The 13,167-nt window shown below is 51.2% G+C and overlaps 1 protein-coding gene across 2 annotated transcripts in view; it reads right to left on the bottom strand.

The window, feature by feature from the left end:
• The window catches only part of MIB2 (MIB E3 ubiquitin protein ligase 2), a 61,526-nt gene that overhangs the window by 16,679 nt on the left and 31,680 nt on the right, over positions 1 to 13,167 (bottom strand). For both annotated transcript variants that reach the window (XM_032968441.2, XM_076072832.1), the window contains 2 exons: positions 3,086 to 3,190; positions 2,218 to 2,377 (listed from right to left, as the gene is read on the bottom strand). In XM_032968441.2, coding sequence (XP_032824332.2) covers positions 2,218 to 2,377; positions 3,086 to 3,190 — 265 coding nt within the window. The remainder of the gene's footprint in view (positions 1 to 2,217; positions 2,378 to 3,085; positions 3,191 to 13,167) is intronic.

Here is a 13,167-nt window from a genome sequence, read left to right as displayed (position 1 = left end):
AGGGCTTCTTGTTTCACGTCAGGGTAGGCGGCCGCAGCCAACGCCAACAGCGCACTACGGTCGACGAGAGGTGACTCGGAACTCCCTCGCCTAGGTTGCATAAACTTTCGTCAGGTGGTGGCTCGTAATCTTCTGCCATCTCGGCATACGCACCTTGTAAAGTTGCCTTCTTGTCCGGAGGGATCAACCTGAACACCGCCAGGGCATCGTCATCTAACACAGTCGGTAGAGCGACTAGCGCCTCCCTCTCCGACCAGCGCACCGAACGAAATGCTGCCTCAAACCTCCAAGTGAAGGCGCTCCAGTCGCCGCCGGCCGCGACAAATTCGTTAACATGAGGGAGTCGTCAGGTGCGATCGGCACCGCCTCGTCTCACCTCCGTGGCGGCCCCCGCACCTTGCACACCACGCGGCCCGTCCAAAATGGCGAGCTCCGACCGCGCCTTCGCCGCTCCTTCCAAAATGGCGGCGTCTTGCCGCGTGGCATCCTCGGCGCGTAAAATTGCGGACGTCTCTTCAGCGCCTGTAATGGCGGACGTCGCCTCTATAGGAGAACCTGCCGAGACTCCAGCCTCGGACCTCCTGTCGCCATCCCCGGGCGATGCTTCGGGTGGACGCCCCGACACTGTAGACGTCGCAACGAGCGACAACACCTGAAGGAGAACCGTCCGCAGCGACTCTAGCTGCTCCTCCACCCTCCTCCAGCCGTCTTCGGCTCACTGGGGCGGAGATGCCGCGGCCGCGCCGACCGCCTCCGGTGCAGCAACCTCACCAGCCGTGGTTCCTGTGACCGGGACCGCAGATCCCGGGCTCGGCAGGTCTTGGGTCCCCGCCTCATCGTCGTCGGAAGACGCTGCAGGTGGGTTCTTCTTCTTGAGATGTTTAGACATTGCTCGCGACTGGTAAAATTTATTCTATTGAAGGACCACTTCTGACACCAATGTAATAAATGACTTCCACGACGATCTTTGTCAGAGTGCTTCTTTATTAACTGTGGTACTGCACAGCTCCGCTCCTTCGGTCTCTGGGTAGTTTCCCTTGCACAACATCAGAGACGAGCGTCTCTCTCTCTCTCTCTCTGGCCCACCAGCGAGGTTCGCTCCGCTCCCCCGGTGTCGCCGTTGGCTGGCGGCGCGCCGGAGAGAAGAGACGAGCCTCGCTGGGGAACCCGCCACGCGGTCAGTGGCGCAGACAGGAGTTGAGGAGCAGCGACCCAAGGCTCCCCACACCGACCACGAGTCCTCCCCTGCCTCTGCTTATATTCACCCCGGTGGAGCTAGGCTCCGCCTCTAGCCACGCCCCCTCGAGGAACCTTCCCGATGGTTCCCGAAGCATCCTTCCCGACTCCGCCCGTCACTTTTGGCCCAGATGTTATTCCCTCTTAGGATTGAATGCCGATTACATAATAGTGCCTGTACCCAGTTACCCTCTGGCACCCACTGGATGGCGCTCTCTCATTACATATGAATGGGGAGCGGTAGTGTAGCGGTTAGCACGCTGTGCTACGAACCTGGCGACCCGAGTTCGATTCACGCTCATGGCCAACACCAGTGACAATCATCTGCACTGGTCCTGCACCTCCCCTAGGTCAACTCAGCCTCAAATGAGCACCTGGTGCGCTGTGTAAACATCGCCACTAGGGAGACAAAGGTGGCCAGGCATGGTGCTGGCTGGCCACCCGCCTTGTGTGCCGTTCTGGCGCTCACAAGTGCTCGCTAACACTTATGGGGAATCTTTTGTTTGTTGTTGTGCGTGCACGTGTGCGCACGTGTGCGCACGTGTGTGCGTGTGTGGGCGTGTGTGCACGTGTGTGCGTGTGTGTGCGTGTGGGGGCGTGTGTGTGCACACATGTGCGTGTGTGGGCGTGTATGTGCGTGTGTGGGCGTGTGTGCCCGTGTGTGTGCACGTGTGTGCACGTGTGTGCGCGTGTGCGCGTGTGCGTGGGCGTGTATAGGCGTGTAATGGGCGTGTGTGCACGTGTGTGTGTGCACGTGTGTGTGCACGTGTGTGCGTGTGTGTGTACACGCATGCGTGTGTGCGTGTGTGGGCGTGTGTGCGTGTGTGGGCGTGTGTGTGCCCGTGTGTGCGTGTGTGGGCATGTGTGTGCACGTGTGTGCACGTGTGTGGGCGTGTGTGCACGTGTGTGCGTGTGTGTGCGTGTGTGTGCCCGTGTGTGCGTGTGTGCCCGTGTGTGCCCGTGTGTGCCCGTGCCACCCACCCTCCCTATGCTCCGTGGACATGAGGTTGTTGGCGTCGACGTCTCCGAGTCTCACAGCGCTCACGCACAGCGCATTGAACGTCCACACCTTGTCCCGCACGCACACACGCAGGTCCCCGTCCGTGTACACCTTGACCACCTGTCCCACTTGCCCCACCGCCTGTCGACACACGCACACCAACAAAATAAACGAACCCCAAATAGCTTTCAACAGACTGTTGAGGCGAGTGCTGCTCGCGAGTAGCGCCTATGAAGGGTGGAACGGCGCACGAGGGGGTGGCTGCCGAGCACCACGGTCGGCCGCCTTCGTCTCCACCGTGGCGATGTTCACACATCGCACCAGGTACTCATCATTGAGGCACACACACACACACACATTAGTCACACACTAGTCACACACACACACTAGTCACACACTAGTCACACACACACACACTAGTCACACACTAGTCACACACACACTAGTCACACACTAGTCACACACACACACACTAGTCACACACACACACACGTACAGATCCCCCGTGTCGCCTTTACCAGACTGCAAAGTTACTGCGTTGTTACGGTGATACAACTACGGTGATAGGATGTATCGTAGTATCGCTGTGTTACGGTGATATTACGATACATTGGACAACATAAAAATCCACAATAATGGTACTGTCCATTTAGCAAAGCAATCATGCTTACACAATTCCGACAAAATACAAACAGGCGATTACTCCTGGAGGGATGAACGGGGTTCGCGATCGCGATTACAACGTCCTAACCTCATAACTGCCCGCCGAGTGTGGGGCGGCACTCATTTCCAAAGCCCGTTGGTGGAAATTCCACGTTGCCATGACAGGGGCTGTTGGGAGGAACTGACCGTTCGCATGGCCTCATTCCACTCGCCGTGGCCGACCTGGAGCTGCTTCACGCGATCCTCGTCATCCAGCACGCGCACAAGGTCACCAACGCTGAACGTGTCCACCTGACGGCACGCACGGTGAGGAGACATTGTGTACACACGTGTGTGTGTGTCTGTGCAAGTGTGTGTACGTGTGTGTGTACGTGTGTGTGTACGTGGTGACACAGTAGGGGGCACAGGTGGTGCATCGGCTAGTCATCTCAGTCGACCCGTGGCACCTGGGTCTACCCCGTGACCTCCTACCAGCGGGCGTTGGACACTTCACGTGGCCTCAACAAGAACATAACCTGGCACGGGCGCCGTGGTGACGTCACCGCCACTTAGTGGCAAATGGCGGTTGTTATTATTGTTGTGTACGTGTGTGCGTGTGTGTGTACTTACGTGTGTACACGTGTGTGCACGCCTGTGTGTGTCTGTGCAAGTGTGTGCATGTGTAAGCGTGTGTGCACGTATAGAGGTGTGTGTGCATGTATGTGCACACACACCTCTACAGGGGCATCACTCCTCAGTGTGCTGGGAAAGGTCCTGGCAAGGATTATTCAACATCGCCTTGCTAGGCACGCTTAGGAGAGGCTTGCAGGAGCCCCAATGCGGTTTCAGGAAAGGGCGGTCCTGCACAGATGCCATATTTTCTGTCCGTCTGCTACAGCAGAGGTGTAGGGAATTCCAACAAGACCTACATCTCTGCTTTATTGACCTGGTCAAGGCCTATGATACCATTAGCAGGCCTGGGCTCTAAGTTGTTCTTCGTGCTTTCGGAGTCCCTGACCCTCTGCTCACGATCATTAAGGACCTTCATGATGGTGAGCGGGCCGTGGGTAAAACTACGTGGCCGGGAGTCGAAGCCATTTGCTGTACACCTTCGGATGCAACAGGGATGTCCTCTGGCTCCCACATTATTTAACATCTATTTTAACGATGTAGTTTGTGAGGCCTTCAACAGCTGTACCGGAGGAATTTCCATCTGGTACACATACAATGGGAGACTGATCGATGCCCGAGTGCGGTCAAGGGATGGCTCCCTATTGCTCAACCATGTTATGTATCCCGATGATCTGGTAATCGCTGCTCACTCAGAGGAGGAGTTGGAGGCGCTGCTGCTAAGCCTGGAGCTTGCCACTAAGAGGTGGGGCCTTACCATCAGCCCCACCAAAACTAAGCACCTGCCAGGGTATTTTGTACCATCGAACACTCCACCCCCACAACTCCCAATTGGTGATGGGGCAGTTGTGGAGAGAGTGAAGAATTTCCCATATCTGGGCAGTGTGCTGATGACTGGCTCCAGTTTAACAGGAGAGGTCTCACTCCGAATCAGTCGAGCAGCAACATATTTTCATCGGTTGCGTAACGCTGTGTGGAAGCTACCTGGTCTGTCGCTCTGCACTAAGCTTCAGGTCTTCTCGGCCACGGTCATTCCCTCCCTTCTCTACGGTTGAAAAACGTGGACCCCGCTAATGGAACATCTTCACCGGTTAGAAACATTTAGGCTGGCCTGACTACGATCCATCCTGGGTTTAACCAGGATGGATTGTGTGAGGAGCTCACCATCGGTGAGCTCCTCCGGCAGGCAGTTCAGTTCCATTTATTCAGTTTCCACTTATTTGGTATAGCCCTATGAGCCATTCGGCTCTTGAATCGGGTGCAACCGCAACAAACAAAAAACAAAAACATGAACAAGAAAACATCTTCAAGTGACTATGTGACTGTGCAAACAGAAAATCCAGGAAAAAACATCAAAATATTTCTGAAAAAGCACCGTACACCAACGCTTTGTGCAAAAATCCCAGTGGGATGCAAGTTAAACAACAGCAACCACAAAACTTAGATTAAGGCCATCAGTCTAACTCAATACTACAACAAACAAAAACATGGCCAAACCAAAAAACTTTTCGAAATCACCAAAATAAAGCCATAAATGCAATGTAACAGTGACCGAATTTTTAACAATAGCGAAACATTTTATTTTATTTTAGGCCACTGAATAGCAGTGGCAGCTAGGGGTGTACAACTCCTCTAGAGCAGTTTTGAGTGAAGATCTCATAGGTAGTGATTCAAGTTGCAGTTTATTGGCAATAGCATTCCAGACCCTGGGGGCATCAATAGCAAAGGCCCTTCCTCCGTTTTTGTACGGCAATAGGGAATGTGAAGCTGGTAAATGAGCGAAGACCTGAGGTCAAATTTGTTCTTTGAAACAGAGAGGAGATCCAGCAGGTAGTCTGCGGATTTTTTGCAAGTACATCGTAAATAAATAAGATCTGGTGCACAAGCCGTCGAACATTAAGAGATGTTAAGTTTGACCCAATGTAGAGATCACAGTGGTGAGTCCTATATGGGCAGTTCAATGCAAATCTTAAGGCCGAGTGATAGATGGAATGAAGCTTCTTCAGTACAGTACTTGAGGCTGATTTATACACAGTATCATAGTAATCAAGTAGAGGCAGTATGGTAGCTTTTATCAATTCCAAACGGAACATAGGGGGGAAGCAGTGCTTGTGTCGATACAGAAAACCAATTTTTTTGCCTTTTTACCAATATAATAAATGTGATCTTCAAAATTCAGTTTTGAATCCAGGATGACCCCAAGAAACTTATAGATCTTGACTTGCTCTATTTGATAATTATTTAAGGAATGTAATTGGGGAAGAATAACTTCCTGCTTTAGTCCCGGTGAGAAGCATAGCACCTTGGTTTTGGAGGTATTCAGGACTAATTTAAGAACTAGGTGATGTTGCAGTTTGTTGAAATCACCCTGGAGCTTAGCAATCACGTCATCCGGAGAGCGGCCAGCAGTAATCAGTATCGTGTCATCTGCAAAAAGATTTACCCTGGAATGATCCAGGTCAGTGCCCAAGTCATTGACATAAAGAGAGAACAAGAGGGGGCCAAGGATGGAACCCTGTGGAACCCCTTTTGTTATCTTAACACTGTTTGACCTCCAACCATCTGTGAATACAGTTTGGGTGCGAGAAAAGTGGTAATTTTTTAACCATTTTACTGTGTTTTCGGAAAAACCGAAGCAACTTAGTTTACTAAGCAGGGTGCTGTGGTCTACTGTATCAAAAGCTTTGGACAGGTTAAGAAAAAGACAGGCATATTACTGCTTATTATCAAGGCTACTGTAAATGTGATTCAGAGAGTCTAATGCAGCAGATGTGGTGCTGTATTTTTTTCGGAACCCAGATTATTTTAGATGTAGTAGATTGTTGGTGGACAGGAAACTGCTAATTTGGTAGTTCAATAATTTTTCAAACATTTTCATCAATGGGGACAAAATTGAGATAGGTTGGTAGTTATTGGGATCATCTTTAGGGCCCCCTTTGTGAAGTGGACGGACATAGGAATGTTTCCATTCTAGAGGAACTGATGCTTCTTTGATGGACAGGTTGAAAATATGGGCTATAGGTTTGTATATTAGGTGACCAACAGTTAGTAGAGCAAAGACGGGAATACTATCTGCTCTGGTAGAGGGGGACCCTTTGAGGTAGGACAGTTGTTTCAGAACATTACTTTCGTGGATTGGCTGGAAAATAAATGTGTTTCATGTTTGGACAGGGGTGAAGGAATTTGCATGAGCAGGGGTGACTACCAATACATTATCAAAAAGATTACCAGCTTCAGAAAAATGAAGGTTAAAATTGTCAACTATTTTTTGGGGATCTGAAAAATATTCCCCATTTCGGTTAAGCTCAACGGGCAGATTGTCTGTTTTGGATGCCTTTTCGATACATTTGATTGTTTTCCAAAACATCTTGGCATTTCCATGTGATTCCAGGAGATTGGAGGAAAAGTTGGCCTTTTTTGCATGCCGTATTTTTTTGACGCATTTATTCCTTAAAATCCTGTATTCTAGCCAGTCAATGACCAAATTACTTTTTCTGAGCACATGCCCAAGCCTTGTCCCCAGTTTTCATGAGCTTTGTAATCAAAGGATCATGCCATGGTGGGCGGTTGCCTTTGGTTTTAAATCTAACCAACGGAGCATGTTTGTTAAGAATTTGGAGAAACGTGTACCTGAAAGTCTCCCAAGCCGTAGTCAGGTTGGGGATATCACAGACCTTGTCAATATCCGAGTGAAGCACATCATTAGTAAATGCCTGAGTGCTGAAGTGCCTCAAAGAGTGCTTCTCAACCAATTTAGGGGGGGCTTTGGGTCTGGCTGATGATCTCATCCCAAAAAATGGAGTGGTCACTAAGGTTATTACCCAGAACAGTCAGTGCGAAATTGTGAGGGGCATTTGTCAATAGGACATCAAGCAGAGTTGACTGTCCCGGATTGTTTTAGGTTGGGTCTTGTGGGGACATTTATTAATTGAAACAGGTTAAAATCATCTGTAAAATTTGTGGCCACGGCCGGCGGGTTTAGCCAATTCCAATTTAGATCACCCACTAAAACTATTTCACCTTTAGGGAGGCCCCCAAAAGGCTCTCTCAGTGCAGATGCAGCTTCAACATCCTTCCCACTAGGCGATCTATAGCAGCACACTACCAATATCTGTTGATTATTTGGGAGAGTTATTCTGACAGCCAAACCTTCAAAGCAACATTTTTTAAACAGAGAGTGAGCTGGTGAACATGCAATAGTATTATGAACATAGATAGCAATTCCACCTCCTTTAGATCCTTGGTCAAGCCGAAAAAGGTTGTAGTTGACAATCGTAATCTGCAAGTCATTGATGGCAGGAGTGAGAAATGTTTCTGTTAGGCAAGAAATGTCCGGGTCAAGATTTGCCACTTCTAGTTTTAGCTGACTTAATTTAATCACAAGCACTCTGATGTTGACATGTAGAACACCAACACCTTTTCTGCCAGAAAAATCTACAGAATTATACGAGTTCTTTACATATGGGCTAGGATGAAGCTCAACACCACCCAGAAATAAGAAAAGTAGAATTAATAGTTTGCACAAGTATTTTCTGTGAAAGGATGAAGAGCGGTGAACCATGGACGAATAGCAGCAGCTCGCAGATGGTGTTATTTTTAAGAGCAAAATGAAGTTTGGAAGGAGTGCTGGTGAAGTAATGGGACAAATATAGGGTTTAAAAGGATACAATGATGGAGTGTAGAAGTGTCTATGAGCTTTGATTTAAAGCTTTCGTGACTGCAGGGATTCATATTCTTGGTTCTTTCGGTAAAGTCACGTAGAAGGGAAACAATAAAATAATAAAAATATAAAACAATAAAATTCTCACGACGTTTCGACTGCAACACAAGCAATCGTCATCAGGTGTGAAAACCACAACAAGAAAATTTGAAAAAAGTGTCGCTTTTTTAACGTTAGCACCACAGAGCGATTTGACAGTTTGTTCAGATGGACGAGTCCATCTATGTTCGGAAAAGAGGAGGGGGGAGACGAAAAATAATGGATGCGGTCTGAAAGCCACCTTAAGCGTGATCAATCAATTAAGACCCGAAATGGTTTATCAAATCCTTTCAATGATTGCTAAGCCAGAATCCATCTTCTCGGTTGAAATTGTCTCTGTGTTTGTATATGTACCGAAAGAACCAAGAATATAGATGGACTCGTCCATCTGAACAAACTGTCAAATCGCTATCTGTGGTGCTAACGTTAAAAAAACGCCTTCAAATTTTCTTGTTGTGGTTTTCACACCTGATGATTGCTTGTGTTGCAGTCAAAACGTCGTGAGAATTTTATTGTTTTATATTTTTATTATTTTATTGTTTCCCTTCTACGTGACTTTACCGAAAGAACCGAGAATATGTCTATGAGCTGTTTCATTTGCAGGTGTAGTGGCAATTCGAGCAACAAGTATGGACGCAAAGTAACGACGGTAGCCGTTTGTAGAGTTGAGTGTGGCACTAGATATGGCCGGGAGGGACAGCAGTATGATACACAGCAGGAGAATTGCCATCTTTAAAATATCCGGGGTAAACACAGATTGACACACAAGCGGAAAAGAAAAAAATATATATACTTGTAGGCCGAGCGCGAGAAAAACGTCTTGCCGCACTCGGCACACATGCACGGCTTCTCGCCCATGTGCTTGGGTTGAACAGCCCCCCACCAGACAGGGACAGCAGATTCTTGGCTGTTGTGGGCTCGGCTGAACCGCTTGCACCGCCTCCTTTCTCCGCCACAGGATGGTGCTCGAGCTAGCCCTCCTTGAGCTCAGCCCACAACTGGAATGTCGTTTTTTGGCCTCTCGTGTCTCTGCTGCCCGACCAGACGGCCCCACTGAAGCCCACACAGGGGACTCTTCATTCACGACCCTTGGCCGTCTTGACGATCTCCGTGAAGTTTTCCAGGATGGAGCGCACGTCCGCCTTGAGCCACTTGTTAAACGACTGCAGCAGCGCCTCCTTGCTCTGGGGCAGCGCCCGCGACATCTCGGGGCAGCAGCAGTGGAGAGAGCGTGACTCTCTCTCAGGGCAGCAGTGGACGGAGCACGGCTCTCCCTCAGGGCAGCAGTGGACGGAGCACAACTTTGCCTCAGGGCAACAGTGGAGAGAGAGAGTCTGGCTCCCTCACGGCAGCGGTGGAGATAGCGCGGCTTTCCCTCAAGCGAGTAGTGGAGAGCACGTGGTTCCCTCCGGGCAGCAGTGGACGGGGCACGGCCCTGCCTCAGGGCAGCAGTGGAGAGAGCACGGCTCTCCCTCAGGGCAGCAGCGGAGAGAGCACTACTTTGCCTCAGGGCAGCGGTGGACAGATCATGGCTTTGCCCCAGGGCAGCAGTGGATGGAGCGCGTCTCTCCCTCAAGGCAGCAGTGGACGGAGCACGGCTCTCCCTCAGGGCAGCAATTGAGAGAGCGCGGCTCTCCCTCAGAGCAGCAGTGGACGGAGCACGCACTAGGCCGCTACAGTAACTGGAAGCCTACGGCCTTACCTAGTTATGCCCGCCGGGAAAATGCTCACTAACCACCAAAACACAAAATAAGCGACACCGTTACGCCACAGCAGCAAATCACTAGTGGATAATCAATTTGCCGCAACCACAAAAATACCACCCACTAACAATGGCCCTTACAACACGCAAGCATTATAATCACGTCTCTCTCACATGGCTCACGTCTCACTCTCACACGGCTCACCCTCACCCACACGGCTCACTCAAACACACGGCTCACTCACACACACTCACACGCAGCTCACACACAGCTCATTCTCACTCACATTCTCACGCACAGTTTACACTCACGCAGAACTCACACGCTGCTGCACACGCCACCGCCATCTTGTGTACTGAGGCTGCGTTGGCTGGGCCATGTAGCCCGCATGCCCAGTCGCCGGATGCCTAAACAGCTTTTGTTCGGCCGGATCGAGGGGGCTAAATGAGCACGGGCTAGAGAAGAGATGGAGTGATGTGGTACAGGAGAATGTGGAGCTGAGTGGACTTGCCGATGACTGGTACCAGCGGTGTCAAGATCGGCCTTTGTGGAGGAGGTTTGTGAAGGACGCTACTGGGCAGTTGGAGGAAGTCGCCCTCCAACAACAACGGAGGGCGGAGGAGCGGCGCTCACAACAACGAGCGGAGCGCCGGGTGGCTAATTCACAGCAAGTTGGCACAGTAGGGGGCACAGGTGGTGCATCAGCCAGCCATCTCAGTCAGTCGACCCGTGGCACCTGGGTCTGCCCCGTGACCTCCTGCCAGCGGGCGTTCGACACTTCACGTGGCCTCAAGGTGCACATAGCCTGGCACAAGTGTCATGGTGATGTCACCGCTACTTAATGGCGAATGGCGGATGTTGTTGTTGTTGTGAACTTGTGTATGTGCAAGTGCGTGTTTGCACATGTAGTCCGGCAAAACAACCCCCTACCTCCTCGCGGTGCCGGACGGGCAACTCTGTCGTGGACAGTGCTGTGGGGGGAGGTCCAATTTTGATTGGCTCCTCCCCTCATGGCATATGTGTCCACCACAGGGGCTAAACGGGGGCTCTGGACGGGTGCGAGGGGCTGGTAACCCCTCCACTTTCAATTAATTACCACTAAACCACGAGTTAAACTGAAATATGTAACTAATAAGCTTGTGCCGGAGGCCCTGGGGGGCCAGGCGTCTATGACGTCTCCTTGCCAAAACCCAATTGGCAGAGCCAGGAGATTGAATATCTACACTCGGGGCTCCTCCAGAAACAACGAAAAGCCACTACGGGTGGCCACGTGGAATGTTCGAATGCTCACTGCGGAGGAGAGGCTGCCACTCCTCTGTCGGGAGCTGGACCGGTACCGCCTGGATCTATGCGGCATTCAGGAGGTCCGGTGGACCAGCTCTGGCTCCTGCCACCATGAGGGGTGGACAGTCCTCTACTCGGGTCAGCAGACTGCCAAACAACAGGGTGTGCCTCTTCTTTTGAACAAAAGAATGAAGGGGGCGTGGGAGCGTGGTGGTGAGGTGTGGGAAGCTGTAAGTCCCAGGCTACTTTGGGCTCGCCTTCCCATCAACCGAAGGCGAGGAATGGTGGTCATGGTTACTTATGCCCCCAACGAAGATGAACATCCGTGGAGGGATGCAGGCAAAGCCGATGAGTCAGATGCCTTCTATGACCTTCTGTCACAGGTGCTGGCTAAAGTGGCCCCTCGGGATAGAGTCATCATGTTGGGTGACTTCAATGCCCGAGTTGGTCATAATACTGGCACCTGGTCTGGAGTGACTGGAGGGCATGGGCCAGATCAGCTCAATAACAATGGTAGGAGGCTGCTAGATTTTTGTGCAGCCCATGGGCTTGTAATTACCAACACGCTGTTCCGGCATCGGCGCATCCACACAACATCATGGATGCATGCCGGGTCCAAGCAAGAACATCTGCTGGACTACATAGTGACGGACCAGTGGATGCGAGCCCATGTCCTTGACACCAGGACCTACCGTGGAGCTGATCTGCCCTCTGACCATCGACTAGTCATCTGTAAGATGCGCCTGCCATTCTTCCACTCCGGTAGTGGGTGTACACCCAGGACCCCATTCCAACCTAAAGTGGCCTGGTCTCAGTTATCTGATGAAAGTTGCAAGCGAGAATTTCATCATCGCTTGCAGCTGGGATTGGCATCGTCCCCGACTCCTCCTGATGTCGAGGGTAAATGGGCGAGGTTTAGGACTGTGACTCAAGCAGCTGCAATGGCTGCTTTGGGTACGCGGTCCAAACCTCCCCAGAGACCCTGGCTGACAGAGGAGGTGTTCAGGATGGTTGAGAAAAAGCGACAGGCCCACTGTCATCGGCTACAGAATCCCACGTCAGAGAATGAGGAGGCTTACCACAGCCTTCGCTCGGAGGTTCGGAGAGCCGTGAGGTGCTGCAAGGATGGGTGGTGGTCGCGGGTTGCTGAGGAGATGGAGTCTGCCTCAGTGGCCCGTGATCACAAATCTCTATTTAACTCCATCAAAAAAGTAACCTGCAGCGCCACACCTATTACCATCATTAGGGGAAAAAACGGTGATCCAATCTCCGACCCCAGGAACAGGTTTGCAGATTTGCTGAGCATTTCTGTGAGGTCCTGGGGGAGGGAAAATCCCTCAGCCAGGAAAACATCGTGGCACAAAGTGATGATGACCCTGCTGAAGCTGCGGTGCCTCAAATATTGGAAGAAGTCACCCCCTGTGAGTGGCTGGCTGAGGTGCCATCTGTTGAGGAAGTACTGAAGGCGATCCGGAGTCTGAGACCAGGAAAGGCAGCGGGCAGAGATGATCTCCCAAGCGAAATGCTGAGGGAGGGCGGCGTTTGTGCACAGACTGCCCTATATGACATCATAACAACAGTCTGGACCACTGGACGGGTTCCGCAGGATTGGAAGGATGCCCTGGTGGTCCCCCTTTTTAAGAAGGGGGACCGCACAGACTGTAACAACTACAGGGGCATCTCACTCCTCAGTGTGCCGGGAAAGGTCCTGGCAAGGATTATTCAACATCGCCTTGCCAGGCACGCTGAGGAGAGGCTTGCGGAGCCCCAATGCGGTTTCAGGAAAGGGCGGTCCTGCACAGATGCCATATTTTCTGTCCGTCTGCTACAGCAGAGGTGTAGGGAATTCCAACAAGACCTACATCTCTGCTTTATTGACCTGGTCAAGGCCTATGATACCATCAGTAGGCCTG

The sequence above is a fragment of the Petromyzon marinus genome, chromosome 39 (genome assembly GCF_048934315.1).
Source record: "Petromyzon marinus isolate PM22_M1 ecotype Great Lakes invasive population chromosome 39, UKy_Petmar_22M1.pri1.0, whole genome shotgun sequence".
In the NCBI taxonomy this organism is placed as follows: Eukaryota; Metazoa; Chordata; class Hyperoartia; order Petromyzontiformes; family Petromyzontidae; genus Petromyzon; species Petromyzon marinus.
Note: the sequence above shows the minus strand (reverse complement) of the source record. Positions and strands in the feature narration are given on the sequence as shown.